The sequence below is a fragment of the Alexandromys fortis genome, unplaced genomic scaffold, assembly GCF_014885135.2.
Source record: "Alexandromys fortis isolate MF-2015 unplaced genomic scaffold, M_Fortis_MF-2015_v1.1 scaffold_22, whole genome shotgun sequence".
Taxonomy (NCBI): domain Eukaryota; kingdom Metazoa; phylum Chordata; class Mammalia; order Rodentia; family Cricetidae; genus Alexandromys; species Alexandromys fortis.
Window position 1 is genome coordinate 10,575,335 of NW_026067900.1, and position 20,841 is coordinate 10,596,175.

The following is a 20,841-nucleotide window of genomic DNA, read 5'->3' on the forward strand; positions in this document are numbered from 1 at the left end:
ATACATAATCCAGACTCTGTGAATTATTAATTTTTACATGGCTTATTTTTCTTTACCCCTTTTAATCTATGATTATTTGTACTCTGACTCTTTAAAGAGCAACTAGATGTTCACCATATTGAAGAATAAACCAGCTGTTGTAGGGGAGCCACTTGTTCATCCGGCCATCCAGAACCAAAATAAACCACACAGAAACTGTATTAATGAAAACACTGCTTGGCCCATTAGCTCTAGCTTCTTATTGGCTAACTCTTACATATTAATTTAACCCATTTCCATTAATCTGTGTATCACCAAGTGGCAGTGGATTAGCTGCAAAATTTTAGCATGTCTGATCTGGCCATGGCTCCATGGCATCTCTCTGACTCTGCCTCCTTTCTCCCAGCATTCTGCCTATCTTTCCCTGCCTACCTAACTTCTGCCTTGCTACAGGTGCCAAGCAGTTTCTTTATTAATTAATAAATAAAAGCAACACATATCAGAAGGACCTCCCACACCAATCTGCATAAACAAAAGGCTAATATTTATAGATACATAGCAAGCAATGTTTTATATTTCTGAAATCTTACATGCCAGAAGATAAATTGATTATCCAACAATAAAAGCCTCTAGGACATTACTGCATGACAAGCAACCTACTTTCTTACCTTTCTGACCTTAGAATCAAGCAAAGGGAGGCTAAGGTAGATACTTATATTAATATTTAATTTATAGAAAGATGATATTTCTTGTAACTTTAATGATGTACTATATTTACTTCTATGCTGAATAAGCAATAAACTAGTATTTTGGTTCTTGGAAGAAATTTAGTATAAACTAATACATTTGTATTAAGATGACATTAGATTAACAGGTAAACCCAAATTATAGCAAAGTAATATTAAGATTTTATATTCATTTACTTCATTTTAATCAATATATTTTTAATTCTCTGATAAACCTTTAAAACATTAAATGAAAAATGCTAGTTATAGGAGGAACATTACTATTAATTTAATTTCTGTGACTATTCAGTTGATTCATTGAGAATATCCAGGAATACTACCTAAAATGTTGACTCACCCAAGAGTAATGAATTTAGCTCCTTTTTCCCAGTTAGTACACATTTCCATTCATTTTGTTGTTTGGTGTGTTTGGTCAATACTTCTCAAACTACTCATGCTAGTAAGCAACTTATATGAAACACATATTAGTGTTCTGTAATTTAATTGAAATATATTTTAATTTTATCTGATTTCTCAGTCACATAGTTATTACTTTATTAACAACCAATTGCATTATTTAGTGTCAAAAGCAATTAATGGAAAACTGAGTAGCAATGGCAAACCTAGTTGTAAAAGAACAGGTAATGCCGTTTTTGATAATTGAGAAAGCCTGGAAAAGGGTGGCTGAGTTGTCTATTGTCTACAGACTATTAGATTTCCTGGAAGGTAAAGTACCAGTTCTCTGAATGTCAGGAGTTGTCGAGATCTGTGAGAAGTCATGTGGCCACCAGGTCCGGAAATCAAATAGGGTCAAGCTTTTTGTAGTTTGATAGAAAACACTTGCCTGCATGTTTTCTCCATCTGGCCAATCTCTAGCCTAAGGAATGGGCTATCTTCACACTTCTATGAGATCAGGTGTTGTCTACATCTTGTCTAAATAGTCAAGCATAAAGAAAAAGTATAGTTTGATCACTATGGACACACCAGAGAAGGCCGAGTATTGGCCAAGCTAACTTGGGTCCTTGGCAATCCGGGAGGTAGATGGAGATGAAAAGATGATTGACAGATGAGAAATTTTAACACCTGAAACACTTCTTCAAGCTCTGAGACTTGTGTTACCAAATCAAACCAGGACTCTTTGACTGTGACACTATATCATGTGATTTATTCTCCACTTAATTGACAAGACTTTGCTCCATTCTCTAAACAGTTCTTTGTTCTAATTTTTCAAAGCTCTTTGTTTCATTTGCTTCTGGAAATATTAGTGTTCATTTTGTTTAATTTATGGTTAAGTGCTTTAAGCTAATTTTGCTGTGCTGTGTTTTGCATTGAAGGTTTTCTCCACGTATATGAATATTTAATGGTTGCTAATGTCATTTGAGTCTGGCACAGATCTTCTTAGAGATACTGAGTTTACACACTAACATCTGAGTTCACTGTCCAAAATATGATATTCTTAAGAATATGGAAATCTCAATAATTTCTGGGTTTTCTTCTTTGGGCTGGTCAGATCACTCACTGGAAACTTTCCAAACCACCAGGCTGAAGGTCAAAAGAACAATTACCGGCCGATAAAACAGGCTGGACTATAGTATTCTGAGATGCAGTAGGAGAAAAAAGGAAAGGGTATCAACATGAGGCACAAGGCTTCGGGCTGTGCCATTTCCTGGAAAGCCCAAATGCCTTGTGTTGTGCCAGGTGTCTCTTCCGTCTGAAACCCAATTTTCTCTAAGCTAAAAGGAAGGGAGAATGCCAGCCACTGAGAAACAGGGGCTTAGGGGTAGATACTAAAATAACTGGTTTTATTATTTCTTATTTTATCAGCGGTTCTTTTATCTCCTCTGGGAGGTTATCATCAGCACATCTAAATCTTTAGCCTGTTGAGAGCTCTAAGGCAGGGATGGAAGAAGGCTTGGATATCTAAGGAGCCAGCTCAGGAGTTAGTTTCCACCTCGTCATATCAGTTTCGCCACATCAAGATGCTGTTAAGCCTCTAACATTCTGCTGTCCTGTGTCCTAATCGTTTTCCTGAATTTGTGAGCACTGTTATAAAAACACATCCACAGAGTAAATTTTAAGAAAAAAAAATATTGATGGGGAGAAAATTTAGAGATGGTGTTCAATTCTCCATCCTCTTTTGAGTCACCTGAGAGGTTCTGTTTGATGAAAGTGACCCTTAAAAGTCTACAGAGAGAAACTCTGTTCCCTCCTTGCATATCTAGAATGAATCCTCCCTGCTGGGTTGGAGCTTAAGGGACTACTGGATTCTGTGTGGATGAAAGTGAGATGTTTACATGGCTGCTCATAGCTGTCAATGTGGACTTTTTCCTTTCTGTGAACTCCCTGTTGGGTGATGATGACAAGGCTTTGCTGGCTACATGGAATACTTAAGTGGACATTCTTAGACGAAAATCACCCACAACTGTCTACAGCACTGTCATCTGTGCTCTTGAGAGCAACTTACACCACTTTCCTTGTTTCTCTTTTGGTAACTGGTTTGGTGGACTACTCTAGGAAATATAGCTCTGAAATTTTACATATCTGTCACAAATTATCTCCTTTGGATTCGCCACTGAAAAAGGTGAAGAGTATTGAACTTCTAGTGGCCTCTGTTCTGCTAACTATTTCCACGTTCACTTTTAATTTTGTATTTTATATTTTCTCCCATTTTAATACTCTCCTAAAAACAGCTTGCTATTTCATATAACTTTCAAAAAGTAAATCGTATGTTTGTTATTCATACAGTTTTCTCCTTTTTAGCTATCTAGTCTCAATTTTAACTCCATTCTCTTGCTTTATATATGCAGCAGATAATGATCGTTTTTCTAAACAATGTTTTCTTTAAACGTCTCTGTGGTTTTTGCTTTGGTATTGTTAGATTTTCCACAGTGAATAATCAATTATCTTTTATTCTCTTCCTTTTCTTCATTAAGCATGTTGACAATTATACATTTTTTCTCAAAGACTATTTTAACAACCTCTAGGGTAGTTTAATAAATAACAGTTTTAAGTACCAAGATTTCAGTATGTTTTCTTAGATAGACATTAAACTGTTTTTTAATAGTATTCTATTTTATTGTTTAAGAACATGCCTTGCTATTATTATAAAGTAATCAATAATTATTTAAAACATCAAAACATAGAAAAATTTTAAAAGACAATGTAAAAGACATTTCTCTATTTTATGAACCCAGATACAGTCTCTAACATCACTTTTAGGACGCCAAAGAACATATTGTCTAGTTTCACAATAAATCACAAAGCTTTAATAATCAAATACTGTGATACCAGTGTAAAGGAGATGCACAGGTCAATGAAACTGAGTAGAGAGCCCAAAGTCAAATCCATCAAATCCTTTGATAAAGATGTCAAAGTATAAACAGGATGACCACATGTAGAAGAATGAAATTGGACCCTTATATCATCTAAAAAATTAATTCAAATAAATATCCTGAAAAAATATAATGAAAAGTATTTAAGCTTATGCAATGACTTTTTGGATATATAACCATCAACTGATACATAGATGAAATACATAGATGAAGAAAACATAATATGTACACAGCGTGAAACACTATCTATTCTTCAAGAATGGAGTCCTGTCATTTGTGACACAAATTTTTGCTGTGGGACAATGGTCTGTACCCTGTCACTTATATTTTAAATCAACACTGATTGACCAGTAGCCAGGCAGGAAGTATAGGCAGGGCAACCAGGCAGGAAGTAAAGGTGGAGCAATGAGAACAGGAGAATTCTGGGAAGAGTAGGTCTGCAGTTGTCATTCATACACAGAGCAAGCAAGATGTGACTGCCTCTCTGAAAAAAGCACCAAACCACATGGCTAACACAGACAAGAATTATGGGCTAATATAAGTTATAAGAGTTAAAAAAAAAAGCCTGGGCAAATAGGCCAATTATTTTATAATTAATGTAGACCTCTGTGTGATTTCTTTCGGACTTAATAGCTGCAGGACTGGGCAGGACAGAAACTTCAGACAAGAGATTTTTGTTGTTGTTTTGTTCAGTGAAAAAGCCAAATACTAACAGGAACTGAGTTATATCAATAATATATTGTGCACTCTGGAAGAGTTGACTTCATAGAAACAAAGAGTAGAATGTTAGTTAACAAAGGATGGGGAGAAGGCAGGATGTGTAATGAGAAATGTTGATTGGTGGGCACTAAGCTACAGTTGGAGAGGAACAAGAAGTTCTGGTATGCTGCTACAATGTAAGCTGACTGGAATCAGCAGTTAGATACATGTAAGATGCTGGCCAGAAGGCATATAGCCTCACTTAAGCAAATTAAATGAGGTAGGGAGGTCTAAATTATACAACAACTCTATAACTGGCAACCCTGTATTATATTTAAAAATGCTGAGAGATGAATCCAAAGCATTCTTCCCAAAATAGCAATAACAACAAGTATTAAGGGTTATATGTGGAGTAATAGATATGCTACTATGATTGAGACTAATTTAAAATCTATACAAATATCAAAACATCAAATTTTATATCTAAAATATATGACTTTTATTTGTTATTTAGAAATCAATAAAAGTGGGTATAAAGAATAAAAATAGACATTTTATTTTGAATTTCCTCCTTAGTTAAAAATTCATTGCAAAGCAAATATTTCATATATATACATATATATGTATGTGTGTTATGTGTGTGTATATACACACACAGATGTCAGGGAACTCAGTGGGGATTCTTAGTTTCTTAATGCGTAAACTTTTGTGGTCTGACAAATTTGCATGTCTCATTTCGATTTCAAATTAGTAGAAGGTTCTATTTGTCCTATCATAAAGATTTACAATATTAAAGAATAGCTTTTTGTCTTGCTTGGCATTGTTTGTGAGATTACAGAATTCAAAATCTACTTATTAGATGCAAGTCAGAACATCAGTGTTTGTGTTTTCCATTTGTTCTGTCATAAGCCGAAAAATAATTTAAAAAGTTCTGTCAGTAATACATTTTCATGTGATCAAAATTTCATATATGGATATTAAATTTAGCATTTAGATACTCTGGTTATATTTTCCTTTTGAGTTTTATCCTTTAGCATTAGGAAAAAATATTGACTTACTTAAGGAAATATGGCCCATTCTGAAGGTGTGTGTGCAAGTGCATACAGAGGTCAGAGGTAGACTTTATGATGTCTTCCTCAATTGGATTTCCATCTTATCTTTTATCATTATCATCCTATTGGCTAGACTGGATGAGCAGCAAGTCCACAAGAGTCACCTGTCTCCCCTCTGCTCCTTTGCCCCAGTTTTGGGGTTACAGGCCATGCTGTCATAGCTACCTTACATCTGGGGATCTGAACTCAAGACCTCATGCTTGGGCATCAGTACCATACCCATTACACCATCTCTTTGGTCTGATTCTTCTATATCATCATTCTTATCTGTGGTTCTTAATATAACTGCACCTACTTACTGCAATCTTCCTTGGACTTTCCACAAAGCAATGTGCCTTACACTCTCTGAGGACTGGATGGGGGTGGGTGGGAGGGTGTGCGAAGGGAATGGGAAGATGGAGGGAATGGGAACTTGGATTGGTATTTTTTAAAAATCTAATAAAAAAGAATAAAAAATATATACTCAACATGATCCATGTTTTTCTATAAACAGTGCCTTTATTAATAAGGCTGTTTACTTTAGCCTGTGCTTTTTGCTAGTTTTCCCTTAAGGCTCAAGAATGTCACTTTTGGTGTGCTTCAGATTTAGAGAATTTATGTGATAATATGAAAATGTTTTAAGGTGTATATTCTCATGTAGACACATAATAAAACTCAGTATAGTTAAATTCCTCATTACTCATTTTCCCACAAATCTCTAAGGTTTATTCCTATGTGTTTTCTTAATGATTGATTATAAGAGATTTCCATTAATCATTTCACATTTCTATATTATATTTATTATGGCAAAAAGAATAGACTTATCCCTTACTAAATTAGGTTGTCCACATTTTTATGTTTTTCCTATAAAGAATATTTTATTTACCTCAATAATTCCTTTAAATGTTATACATCTTGAGTATGCTATCTTCACACAATACCGACAACTTCATAGGCCCTTCATGACCTGAGTTTCCGACTCTGTAAATATCTTACTGTGAAGCTGTATTATTGGTTACAATGCAAGACAAAATTATACACTTAGGGCTAGGAGTACTCGCAGAGGATGTAGATAAATGTCTATATTTCAAATGACTGATATAGTTAAAAGACTGGTCTACTTGTCAAATTCAATATTTTAAATTTCTATTTATGGTTGATAAGCTTATAATGCACATAGTATTTCTTGTTATTTATGCTTGTATCAGTAGTAATTAATTTCACCTAGATTATTGCAAAGTTTTGCTTGACCATAAAAAAGGAAATATATGTTGTCAGAATTATTTTAGTTAAAATACTAAAATGACAAATACAGAAGTAACTCTTATGAAATATAATCGGATGCAACAGGATTAAGAAAAAATATACTGTGCCCACCCAGACAGCCCTGGTATCCCATGAGGCTTCACTTTGAATACCCTTTTGAGTTCTAAGCGTTTAGCACTTAGTCTATACAGGAGCATGAACAAAGCACAAACCTCCCTACTTTAAGTGGCAGCTGCACACTGTAAGGGATCAGTGCATGGATGTTGTAGGCTCTGCAGACTTAGGTATTCCAAGACTTGACGTTGCGACAATCACACGAAAGCAGCCCTGACATAACGCAGGTAAATGGGAACAGTCATCTTCCAATAAACTTGTGTATAAAGATGCTGGTGGACCAGATTTTGACCCTAGGCCATGGTTTCAGACTCCTTTTTCAGTTTATTATCAGAGCACATTAATAACCTCTCAGGTTTCATCCACATCCTGTCTTACCCTAATGGATTATCTTATACTCAGTTGGTTGCTGTGGAAATCAGTTTTCTAACTGATCTGAAGGGATTGTCATTCCCCTCCACCTCACTGTTCAGCATATGAATCTTCAAGCTCTACTTTCTAAAGGACAAAATTCATATGTGTTCTTATTAGTAAAATAGGCAGTGTAGCTATTTCTGGTAAAAATGTTTCAAACCACTTCTTGCTCTCCTCATAATTGCTCTCTTCAGTACAAAATTACTTTTTAAAAATTCACCAAACTTTAAGCCTTATTTAAGTTTGATTATTGAAAAGGAGCAAATTATTTTCATCGGTTTTGATATACGGTACACGGCAAAACTTCAAGAAGACATGGAGTACGGAGCAATAACATGCTGTTCATTGAAGAAAAATTAGCAGACAAATATGTGGTAAGCAAATTGATTTGGCTCAGCCTAATTGACAGAGACATCAGAAAATTAATGTCACAGTCTTGTCTGGGGCACTGGCTACTCTAGGAAAAGGTTACCTTCTCCTCAACCATTAAACTCTTAACTTCAAAAGCCACTTCCATAGCAATAAAGGGGCATTTTAAGGCACTTTGAGTACTTCTCATTAAGGACTGCAGATCTCAGACGCGTTTGTTCTGTTCCTAGCATTTTAAAAGTCACTCCCTTCCCTGTAGGTTGGAAGTGATCATGAAAATCCCTGTCTCTGCAATGATGCTGACCCCTCATGTTGAACATTATCTACAGAACGCAGGCCAAGTGTGTGACCCAGGGCAGTGGTGGAGTCCTGGAGCCCAAACTCCATGCTCTAGGCATCTGCCAGCTTTTTGTTGGAGCAGTAAATTATATTAGCAACTGTTCAAAATCAAAATCATAAAATCTGTCTTCTCTTCTAATTTAAGGCAGCGGCCAGTTCAAGTCGAGGATAGTTATAGAATCTTCTGGAAGAATGAATCCTTTATCCAGAATGAATTCGCTACTTTACAGATACCATCAGGAAACTCACAATACTATATACACAATACTAAGAGATTCCGGCTGGCCACACATTATGAAGATCAGTCCAGCAAATAAGGCTTCCTAACTATAAATGTGACGCATAACTTCTGGTTCACAGACCTCGGTTTTGATGAAGGCGTGTGCATTTTAAAAGCAGACATATTTAAACTAACACATCTATTTTGAAAACTGACGGGAACCAAAAAATATATGAACTTGTGAATCAAGAAAAATTTAGCATATGTTTAGCTATTTCTAATTATATGTACATATATAGATGTGCAACCTAACTTTCAAGATAGACTTTTGGTCACAGTATTTAAAGTGTGTGGGGTCTGACAGTTTCACAAAGCAAATGGATCAGTATGAAGATTGTTGATGCAGACACTCAACAACAGGAGAAAATAGACAGTTCCTTGTCGCATTAGCAAAAGAGGGTTATATACTGAGTCTCTTGCTTTTCTATTTCTATGGCTTATTTCACATCTTATACTATTCACATATTTAGAGGATTTTTTTAGATTGAGAAAATGAGAAGGTACCTTATTTAGAAAGATGTTGTGATCCCTCAAAATGGAAAGGAGATACACTCAGTGATTTCTCAACAAGAAGTCAATCTCCTTCTTCCACAATTACAATGAATTTTAAACAGACATTTTAAAACTGTATCCCTCCAAAGCATCCAGAACCCTTGGGCCACAGTCATTTCACTGACTTACGGAAACTTTCTTCATAACAACCAAGATATGGTAGCAGCTTAGGAGCTGTCAATGAAGAATAGATAAAGAATATGTGAACTGAGGCAATAAAATAGTAAGCATTCGTAACAAAGTAAATCCTGCCATTCTCAACAACATGGATGCAGAAAAAAACATTATTTCATTCACAAGAAAATAAGTCACAAGAGGATGAATACTGCATATCTTACACATAAAATACAAAAAAGTCAAATTCACAGAAAGTGATAGCAGAACAATGGTTCCAGCAGTACATGGTAGGGAGGGTTAGGAAGATGGCGGCTCATGTGCTTGAACACTTTTGTTCACGTTTGTCCTTCCTATTACTAAAGAAAGCTAAAGATGAACTTCAACTTGATGCTTAGGTGGTAATAATAGGACATACTTGCACGCAAAAAATAGTCATTTGTTTGTTTGTTTCAAAGTACATTTTGAGGACCATGGCAGAGGTAATATTTGAGATACAAAGTATTTGGATTTCAAATATCTAGAACATTGAATATGAAAATTCTGTTGGAGAAACATGATAGATCAGAGTATCAAAGTGCGATTCTACACCACAAATCAAATCTTACCAAACACAAATGAGTTGGAAAAAAATTCATATATTTTATGAGACCATAATTCAATAAAGTTAAAAATCAATGTCAAGATAAATTACAGAAACTACATAAATACATTAAGAATGATAAAAAGCATTCTTGATCAGAGCAGAAATGAATGAAATAGAGTTTAAAGAACAATAAAGACAACTTTTGGTTACTGCAAAGAAAGAAGTACCAATATTGCACCTTTGCAATTTTACAATAGGAGAATTGGTCTTCCTCCAAGGTTGAGTCCTCTGATTATTTATTCAATATCAATTGGTTAGTTCTAGAAACAGGCAACATTGAACAACTCATGGTGCATTTATGTGTTTATTCACTTAGATGTATGTGAAAAAAAAACAATGGCTAAAGCGGCTGTGAATTTGGGTGAGGTGGAAATGGAAGGGGAGGGAAAGAAAATGGGGGGGTAAGTAATATACTTATATTAAATCAAAATAATAAATTAAAATATAGATTCAGTCAAATACTTGATTCTTTGGAAAAATTAACAGTATTCACAAACTACTAGCAAAAATTAACCACAACCAAAAGTGATCTGACATGATTAGAAATAAAATAAGAGTAATATGAATTGCAATGTGATACAGAGAATCAACAGGGAGTATTTTGAACACTTATATTATAAAAATCTAGAAAAGCTAGATGAAATGGGTAAATTCTAAGACATATGTGCCCTACCAATATTAATTAAGAAGGATGTAAACAAACAGACCCACAGCAATGAATGAGAGTGAGGCAAAAATAAAAAATGTCCCGAGATCTTCACTTCCACCTTCTACCAAGCCAACCAGGGAGTCCCAGGAAGCACGTCTGTCCCCACGGTCCCGGATGGGATTGCAAGTCCCTGCTAATACACTCGGCTTTTTAAAAATGTGTTTTGCAGCTTGAACTCAAGTCATGCTGGTAAGACATGGTGAGCGTAGCTTCTGACATCACTAGGAGACACAACTTCACAGCAAGCTCCCTGATCCTCTGGCACTACCCACACTCTTAATGGTCATCTGACAAACTTCCCAGGGAAGCTGGAGTCAGGAACTGTGCACACAAAGATAGAGATAAGCATAGGCAGTATCCTGTCTTAAGCCAGGAGACGTAACTGTACCAAAGGCACGTCATCACAATTTCTGCACTGCTAGACACAGGCTGCCTTGACTCTCAGTTCAAGGTGACCTAGAGATTCCTGTGAAGAGACAGGGAAGAATGCATCCTCCCACAAGACCAGACAAATTCTCTAACGCTCTAACCTGTGAATAGTATCTATTTCTTACAGCTGTCTTCTGTTCTGAAGTTTTATTGCTTAATTCTTTTAGGAACAAACTCAAAATGGAATTTAGAAAATCTGTTTTAACAAGGCTCTTATTTTCAAACTGGATTGCACTTTCGATGAGAGATTCTAAATATGACAATGGCCAAACCCTTGAGTAAAGATGGGTAACGCAAGTTTCAGGACACATCTATGTAAAGTTTTCACAAAGATAGTCTTCCCCTGGTGAATGAGGGTTTATCGGGCGCTACAGCCCCACCAATTACTCCTTAGTAAGGCCTTCTACTGTTGCAACAGAAGTAAGCAGGTCAGACTTCTTAAATTTACTTTAAAACAAAAAACAAAATCGCTTAAAGATTCTTACCCCTACCTATATCAGATAAAATGGGATTAAAAAAAAAAAGAAGTCTCTCTTAGCAACATTAATGCTGGAAACAAAAATTACAATGCTTTGGTTATGATTTTACAGTTTTGATGTGAAGACAAGGTCAAGAGAAATTTGACCCCCCAAAAAGAGTAATGAAAACTTAAATATGAAGTAAGCATATCTGATTATATCCTGGAGGAGAAATATTATTATCTCAAAGGGACATGTTTTAATAAATACAAGTCAGAAAATTGGTTTCTTATGTTATCTATTACATAATAAATTATATATATAGTGAAGAGTGTAAAGAAGAGAGGAATAGAGGGAGGGGATGGAGGGAGAAACACTCAGCAAAGATAGCACTATTTGAGAAAAGCCAAACCTTATGGATTAACCTTTCGAAATGAAGGTAACACTACATAAAGATTCTGTTTTTCACTTCTTGAACGGTCTAAGTTGTTTAGTCATTTCTATACCTAAAACAGTTCATGAAAACATCTTACCTGAAAATATGAGCTAATATTTCATCATACTTTAACTATTATTTATGACAGAAGAGACTGAACCACCTTGATTGAAAATGACTTTTGAAAAAGTGGTAATTTCTGTCTTCTGTATAAAAGGAGGCATTGTTCACAAAGATATTTGCCTGTTATTTCACCTGGGTGGAGCCAGGAAGGGCAGGTGGAGGTCACAGTTAATATATAACTTGATGGATAATTAAATAGAAAACCTGAAAGTTGCTCACATCATCATCAAATTGGAATATCAAACAGAGGGAAATTGGGAGGGAAGGGAGACAAGTTGAATGTTTAAAAATATCAGGGGCAGAAAAGGAATGAGATGAATACAAAGAGGAGCTTTCCTCGCAGTGATCTTTTTATGTTTCTGTGGATGCTACGGAAGAGAATTCTCTAGAGCAGTAGTTCTCAACCTTCCTCATGCTGTGACCCTAAGTTGATACACTAATAAATTTGGAGTTCATTTCAGAAAAGCATAAGCTTCATTCAAAAGAGTTTTGATTGTCATGTTTTGTTTTGTTTTGTTTTATCCATTTAATGCAGAATGATACTGTCTGCCCTAGGACATTTTGATGTAAAAACCATTAAATTAAAAAGTCTCAATTATTAGATTTTGCTATAGTCTCAAACTTTGCTTTTAGTCGTGAGAAGCTATTTCCAGACAATTTTTCAGCTCCTAATCTGTTCAATAGGCTGCCCAGCTGTATCATTTGAGCTACGATAAATACATCTCTGCTTAGGCCCATCATCTTTAGCATCTGACACTTTGTAACAGCGTTTTGAAATCATATTTTATGGCAGTGAACCTGCTAAGGAAAATTTATGAACTTAACCATCCCATCCAACATGTCCTGTCATGTGGAACTGCCCCTGGTACGAAAGAGATTAGTGAATGTGAGCTGCTTCAATTTGGCTGGCTCTCTGCCTAAGGAATTTTCTATTACATGGGCGAATGAGATTAACCAAGTTTGGAAACATTCGATTTGTTCTATGGCAGATTGAGAGAGAACAGAAGTGAGCAGAGCTGAACATGAACGTCTTCGGATGAAGTTCTGGTGAAAGAGCAATGCCAGCACCATGAGCCCTTGATACCAATTTTTTAAGTGGACTTAACTACGCACATCTGTGAGCTAACTTTGCAATCTGTTTCATTGGAGATTCTGGACACAAAGGATTTATACATCGTGCTCAACATCTAGAAAGCAATTGAGCAAATGTGCCTTTCCTGGCTGTGCAGTGGCTTCGGGGTTCCACACAGCCCACAAATGAGGCCAAGAGAGCTTTGGAATTCACACGTAAATAGAATGCTAGATTTCTTTTAGTTCTTAACATCCTGTAGTATCCTGTTAAGTAAGATATCCTACCCTCAAACAAGGATATATGAGAGAATTAATTAATGAAAGAAAGTGTAAACATGATTATGCCTGCAGTCCACAAATATTTGAAAAAAAATCCAGATATTTTCATACAATTATCTGGAAATGCACAGGTGTAAGTTATAACAAAAATTAAGCTTTAGACTTGCATAATCACAAAAGAGTGATGAAAAAGGAAAAACATCAATTCTTTTTAATGACAAGAATCTCCTGCACTGTGCATGGAATTCATCATTCCACAAGACAATGAGGGGATAATTACAGACAAATTAACCTGATATGCTACAAAGGAGCTTTCTTGGGGAAAATTAAGCTTCAAGATTAGATAAAAAGTAAAAATCTTTATTTTATAGCAGTTAATCAAATTCTGAGGAATATAATTGCATGGATAATAATATGTGAAATTTATTTTAACATCTGTAGTTCGTTCCTACATAAATACTACATTATATTCTAAAAACCTTTATACAATGAATTCCTAACCCTAAATGTCACATTAATCTTTAAAAAAAATTAGTGTTGTACAAACAGTATGTATTTTATACATGTTTTATTGACATTGAATTTGGTTTGCTAACAGGAATTTCTAATTCTGTAATGTATAGAACTAACCATGATAAATTCCATACCAATAAACTTTCTCCGCAAAATGGACATAGGCTGTCTGTCTCTAAACCTCCTTAAAGATTCAAACTCATAAGACCAGAACAGTTCCACAAAGTGACCAGAAATAAACTGCCACCATGAGAAACTATGAGGACTCAGTTATATAAAGATTTAAAATCCATTCAAGGAAAATCAATCATTTAAAGTAAACTAAATCTTGGATCCATTAAAAAGCTTGATCCTCACAACTAAGAAATGGAAGCTGGAGGGAAAACATCTTTCCAGGGTCAAGGAGCTTACACATAGCCCACGAAACATTACTTACATTTTACAAATACAAAATAATTTACATTTTAAAAATATTGCTAGCTTGTGGGTGGCAGTTCTGTAGGTTTGTCTTTTGTAGTGTCCCTAGCAGTGGGACCGGAACCTGTTCCTAATGCATGAGCTGGGTCTTTGGAACCTTTATTTCCTATGGTGAGATGCCTTGCCCAGTCTTGATATAAGGGGGTGTATCTTATTCCTGCCTTCACTTAATATACCATACTTTGTTGACTCCCATTGGTGACCTTACCCAATCTGAAGCAAGACAGAGGGGAAGTGGATGGGGAGGGGTGGAGAAGAGGTGGGGGGAGGGAATGAGAGGACAGGAAGGCGGGAAACTGTGGTTGGTATGTAAAATAAATTAATCAAATTAAATTTTTAAAAATATTGCTAGCTATCACTTTTAAATTCAATGTTTAAAGAGGATATTATACCTATGTTCTTTTATTAATTTACTCATTATAGATTATGAAATGAGATTAATTTACATGTACTGTTGTATCCAGCATTTTTCATTTTATGTTGCTTATCTACTTAACATTTAAGACTAAAAAAAATGTAGAGCCCGTGCCCATTTGCTGCATTGAATAAGACAAATAGAGATGTACAATTTGTCTTTGGTGAGAAAATAAAGTTTATATAGATTTTAAAGATTTAACTTAATTTTGTTTTTAAGTACAGAAGAGTTTGACTTGCTACTATTGGTACACCATGTGCATGCAGTACTGAAGGAAGCCGTAAGGAAGCATCAGATGCCGACAAATACACTTGCAAACAGTTGTGGGCCACCATGTGGGTGCTGGAAACTGATCCAGGGCCCTCGGCATCAGCAATGAGGACTCTTAACTCCTGAACCATCTCTCTAGGCCCTGATGTTTTATAGTATGTGTATATACACATTGTCATATTTCCCTTTGATTGTAGAAAGTTGCCACTGGCAGTTTTTTTTTCTCCCTTTCCCAGCATTCAGGACATAAGATGCACATAGAGCATGCGCTCTCTACGGACAGCAGAGACATGATTTTTGCCCTATAAAGTAAATTAGCACCCTCGAGCTAGAAGAATTGCATCACCCCTCAAATTTACTGTTAATAAGAATCTGGACAATGGTATTTTCGTCAACTCTAACAAATCTAAACTATCATATAATCTCAAAAATAAGCTGCCTCCAAAAGAAGAACTCAGTAGCATGTGGCTATTCACAACATGCTCATACGGTCTTGAGATGAATGCTGTAGGTTCCCACATAGTACTTTCATGGGGTAGACAGTGTTTTCTTTTAGGAAAAGCTTTGAGATGTTTCAAAATAATAATGAATAACTGAATTATAGAGAATTTCTATACAAAATGATCTTTTCCATTACCAGTGATAGAACCTATTCAACATATTTTCTTGCACATATGCTATTGTTAGTTTATACAGGCATTTATTATATGTAATAGGAAATGCCGTCTTATGTGTATACTCACCTGCTCAGAAAATAGGTCACTGTTGTCTTCAAGGTATTTACTGAAGGGATTGGGTTCATAGACTTCTTCCTCCTTTCTCAGTAACAGTTTAGATTTTACAGGTACTGGGCGAATTACTCCAGGCTTAGTCTACATGAAGGAGACATGTTTTTAAAATAAAGGGGGAGAGAAACACTATTAAAAATGAGTAAGTATAATTATTGTTGCTACCCAAATGCTCTCACAAATTTTTTCTTTTGAAATTTGAAGTGATTTAAAATAATGGATAAGACGGCCTAGAAATTATATTGTTTTAACAGTATAACCAAACTGAATAATCAATACAATTGTTAACAAATTATAATCAATTAGTTCACTGATTATGATAGCAACTAAGTCATAAAGATCTCCTATCATGATTTAAAATTGCAAAACCACACCAAACGTGTTCCTCTACCTTTTGTTTGAAAAATATTTTTTGAGTTCCCATTCTACAATGGGCAGTAAAGATATAGAGGACCTTGGAATGTCCACCCATGTTGTGTCTAAGCCACACTAATATTATACATGGCTGAACTAGGTCTAGAAATAGAACGTGATAGAGAGAACTGTGTTATCTGCAATAATTTTGTGTTGACGCAGGAACTATACCATTCCCTAATTTAACTTAAAATGCAGATTTACTGAAATGAAGACACTTTCTGAGGCTGAACCCCAGAGAGAAGAGCCTTGGGAGTGTATGCCAAAGCATTCATGTGCCCAGCTAGGCTTCCGGTCCCTTAGCTCCCTAGGACTGTCCTCTTTTTGTACACTAGATTCCATCTGATGTAGTCTGTATCAGAATAGCCTTAACTAACATCAGTCACCGGGAACTCATGAAATGGTACTCCATGACAATATGAAGAAAGGGTTTCTTTCACCTGGGGCTATTTCTAAATGACCATAGAGTGTAACATCTTGTCACATTGTCAAATAACTCAAAATGATTGATACGTTTTGAAACCATGCCAAGTAAAAATTCAATAAAAAGAAATTGTGCCAGTCTTTGCTTGAGCTTTTCTCTACGATTACAAGTATTCTTCTCAACCTCATTCCTCCTAGAAAACAGTAAATGAGACCGACCTAGTCAAAGCTGGTGCTCATAAGTTAAGCCTTAAGAGACTACATCTATCTCTCTACTCTATAAAGTTAAGCCTTAAGAGACTACATCTATCTCTCTACTCCATAAGGCGCTTGATGTATTTTGAGTCTTGAATAAATGTCACACTCTAATACTTTTTTCAGTTGCTATTTCCCTAGTTTGTTTTCCATGTATACATCAAGTGGGGAAATACAGGTTGAGAAAGTGTTTTCCTTCTCCAGGCTGAGAAATAGCTCTGACTTAAGAAACTGATTTATCTCCAGATACAAAAAAAAAAAAAAAAAAAAAAGAGCCAGTAGTACCCAGTTATTTAACAAGCATGGGAACAGTATTCCTCAAGTGAACAGCATAAAAATACCACTCAGGAAGTCTCAAACTCTACTGCCTGGTGTTGGGGTCATGACCCTGTGTTGTATACATGTCCTTGTTTTCCAAGAGAAGCCCTACTAGTTTCTCCTTCTTCCTTCTCCTATTCCTACACTTTCTTCATGAAATCAATATCGGAAATCAAAACAACCTCACAAGTGCCCAAACCAGCATGAAACTTTAGGAGTTTAAGCCAGGTGTCAGCATTTAGAGAAGAGACCAATACTTAGTAGAATTTTATATGGTAGAGAATCTCTAAGCCAGAGAAACATGGATGTCTCTTTTCATATACTGCTATATGTTTTGAGTTATATTGGTATAGAGTCCATCTGACTTGTGGCCACCTTCAAGGACGAGATCAGAAAAGAGACTGTTCTGGGGCCAGTGAGATGGTTTAGAGAGTCAAGGAGGTTGCTATTTAGCCAAACAATCTGAACTCAATTCCAAGACCCAATGGTAGAAGTTAACACCTGACTCCCATTAGCTGTCCTCTGTTCTCTGTAGTGTGTATGTGCGCGCGCACACACACACACACACACACACACTCACACACTCACACCACACACACACAGACACACAAATATTTTATAGACAGATATAGATATAGATACATAGGTATATATATACATACACACACAAATGTTAAAATAATAGAAAATAGAAAAAAAAGGAAGGAAATTTGCCAGGTGTGATATCTTAAGTACAATACATTTGGTATCAAAGTCCATTACCAAGGCCTCATGTTGCTTCTCTGTCAGGGTTTCTATTCCTTACTTTCTGTGTATTTCCTGGATATGCTGGCTTTCTGATATCTAGATGATTACTGAACCTTATTTCATTTTCCTCTGTGCTGTAATTTTTTCCACATTTCATTATTATTAAAAACTGAATCTCAGCCTGGGTGGCAGTGGTGCATGCCTTTAATCCCAGTGTTTGGGAGGCAGAGGCATGTGGATCTCTGTGAGTTCAAGGCCAGCCTGGTCTACAAGAGCTAGTTCCAGGACAGACTCCAAAGCTACAGAGAAACCTTGTCTTGGAGAAAGAAAGAAAGAAAGAAAGAAAGAAAGAAAGAAAGAAAGAAAGAAAGAAAGAGAGAGAGAGAGAGAGGGAGGGAGGGAGGGAAGGAAGGAAGGAAGGAAGGAAGGAAGGAAGGAAGGAAGGAAGGAAGGAAGGAAGGAAGGAAGGAAGGAAGGAAAGAAAGAAAGAAAGAAAGAAAGAAAGAAAGAAAGAAAGAAAGAAAGAAACTGAATCTCAGACTTTGTCAACCTAAAGTATCTGAGTCGTCCAATTCTTCATTGCTAATTCATTGCTAATTTGGTTTTCACAGATTGCTTTTTTTTAATTCAGCATTGTCTCTTCTTTGTTTTTAATTTTGCTTCTATATCATAGTTTGGCATAATTGTCCTATTTCATAGCCATAAGTGCAAACCAGAGGGAAAGAAGAAACAGGCAGAGATTATCTTTGATAGTGTTCATGTTCCCCATCATCTGACTTTTATCATAGCTTCCAAATTCTGTCACTATTGGTCAGTTTAAAACTCTAATCATGGTACACAGCAATCAAGTTGAAGGTGGCCCCATGCCTCCTGCCTCCAAAAGCATGATAGCAGGATGAGGGGAGTATCAGGACATACACTTCTGAAATGCAGGTGTTAGACTATATAATCTTGGAAAAGCCATTTGATATATCAAACCACCTGATTAGAATGTGTTATCATTCTAATCCTTAACTGTGTCTTTTCACAGTGGATAGTCCCACATTCTATTCCTAATGTCCCTATCTCTTCAGAAATGACACCATATACTATTACCACATCAGCCTTATTTCAATGTACTCAAATCCATCATCCAAATGTATTTTCAATGTATACCTCAGAAAGCCTTTAGCATACATGATGCATGAAGAGCTAACGTGGGCACACAGGAGGCACTTCCACAGTGACTTCCTTTCTGTTCTTCCTCATATGTCATTCCTTTATGTCAAATGATCATGTTAAGTCATCCTTAACATGGGAATTAGAATCTTCACTTTAAAAGATCCCTAGATGATTTGTGTGCAAAGTAGAAACTGCAAGGCATTAGGCCAGAGCATCCATCAAATGAGCTGCTCTTCTGGGACTGGCTTCAACACTCCAGACACATTTGCTTCTCAGGGACTTTCGTCTCCCAGGGAAGAAGAACAGGCTGTTTTTTATAAATTTCTCATCTCTGTTTTCTCTGTGCTCAAAGTAATCTGTTATCCTTGTGCATCAAGTAGGAGTTCTCTTGAAGGATTTCCTTAATTTGTGCAAATCTAATTTGCTAAGTCTCTGTGCAAACAAATATGAAGAAATTAGATGGAGCACATTAGAAGAGTCCATAAAGGGTGAGTTATATAAGACTATCACCATCCAACAACAAACCCATCCACAGAGGGCCTCTTATCAATGGTGGAATCAATAGAATAATCAGACTTGACAAAGAGACACATATCGCTCCAGTCATGTTTTTAAAAAAAAATGGTATCCTGTAAATTTGTGTCTAGTATAAGTGGAAAAATTGAAAGGGCCTTTTCACACAGTTAATGCCCAGAACACAGAAAGAACAAAGGGTCTCCAGGTGGAGAGTTAGCTGATGCGAATCACTGACTGGGAAATGACTTACTCTAGATGGAAATATTCTGAAGTGCCTCCAAAAGAAAACAGCTGTTTGGGAACCTGAGGCTATTAGGACCTACTCTGTCAAATGAGACCTTTTCAAAAACTGCAGAGTCAATGGCAGTGGATACCACACAACTCTTAACTCAGGATGCACAAGCAAGTCAAGCAATCCACAGAGTAATGGTAGCGCAACTCACATTGTGCCATTGAACTTGCAAATGATGCCACTCACTTCCAGATCAAACCACGTCAACTGACCTTTCAAAGGTCCCTTCACCCTTCTCATTGCAAAGGGCTTGCAATTCCTGATCTTCCCTGTCTTAAACTAGCTTCTCCCTTTCCACCTTGTCCTCCACTGCTACCCTCCTCATGCCTGCACACTCGCTCAGGCTCCCTGACTGTGACTCATCGTAACTCGTCCACTGTGCCCCTCCGCCAGGAGTTTTCACTTGCTCTGTCCTATAAGTGGATCTTATTTCCATTGTGTGCTCAAACAGCACACATTATCATAGAGGCGTTTCCAGATCATTCAGATAAAATGTTCATCTCTACCACCCTGTAACATTTGCTGCCATCTGACATCTGCGCATGTGTTTGTTGTCTTGCTCTATAAGGCCAAAGATCTCTGAAGACCTGACTTTGATTCCCCAGAACCCACAAAAAATTGTCATCATGGTGGCCTACAGACTTGGCATCCAAGCCAAAGGGTGTGGAGACAGGAGGATCCCTGGAGCTTGATATTCAGCCAGTCTAGCCCACGTGGTAAACTCCAGGCCAGAGAGAAACCTTGTCTCAAAGGAGATTGGTGGCATTCCTGAGAATACATCCATGGTGTTCCATTGGCCTCAGTATGCATATACAGACATATATATA

At 36.4% G+C, this 20,841-nt stretch overlaps 1 protein-coding gene across 1 annotated transcript in view; it reads right to left on the bottom strand.

Annotated features, from left to right (window-relative positions):
• Mlip (muscular LMNA interacting protein) overlaps positions 1-20,841 on the bottom strand; it is a 131,244-nt gene that overhangs the window by 40,973 nt on the left and 69,430 nt on the right. Inside the window, exon 10 of the mRNA XM_050124570.1 lies at positions 15,844-15,972. Coding sequence (XP_049980527.1) covers positions 15,844-15,972 — 129 coding nt within the window. The remainder of the gene's footprint in view (positions 1-15,843; positions 15,973-20,841) is intronic.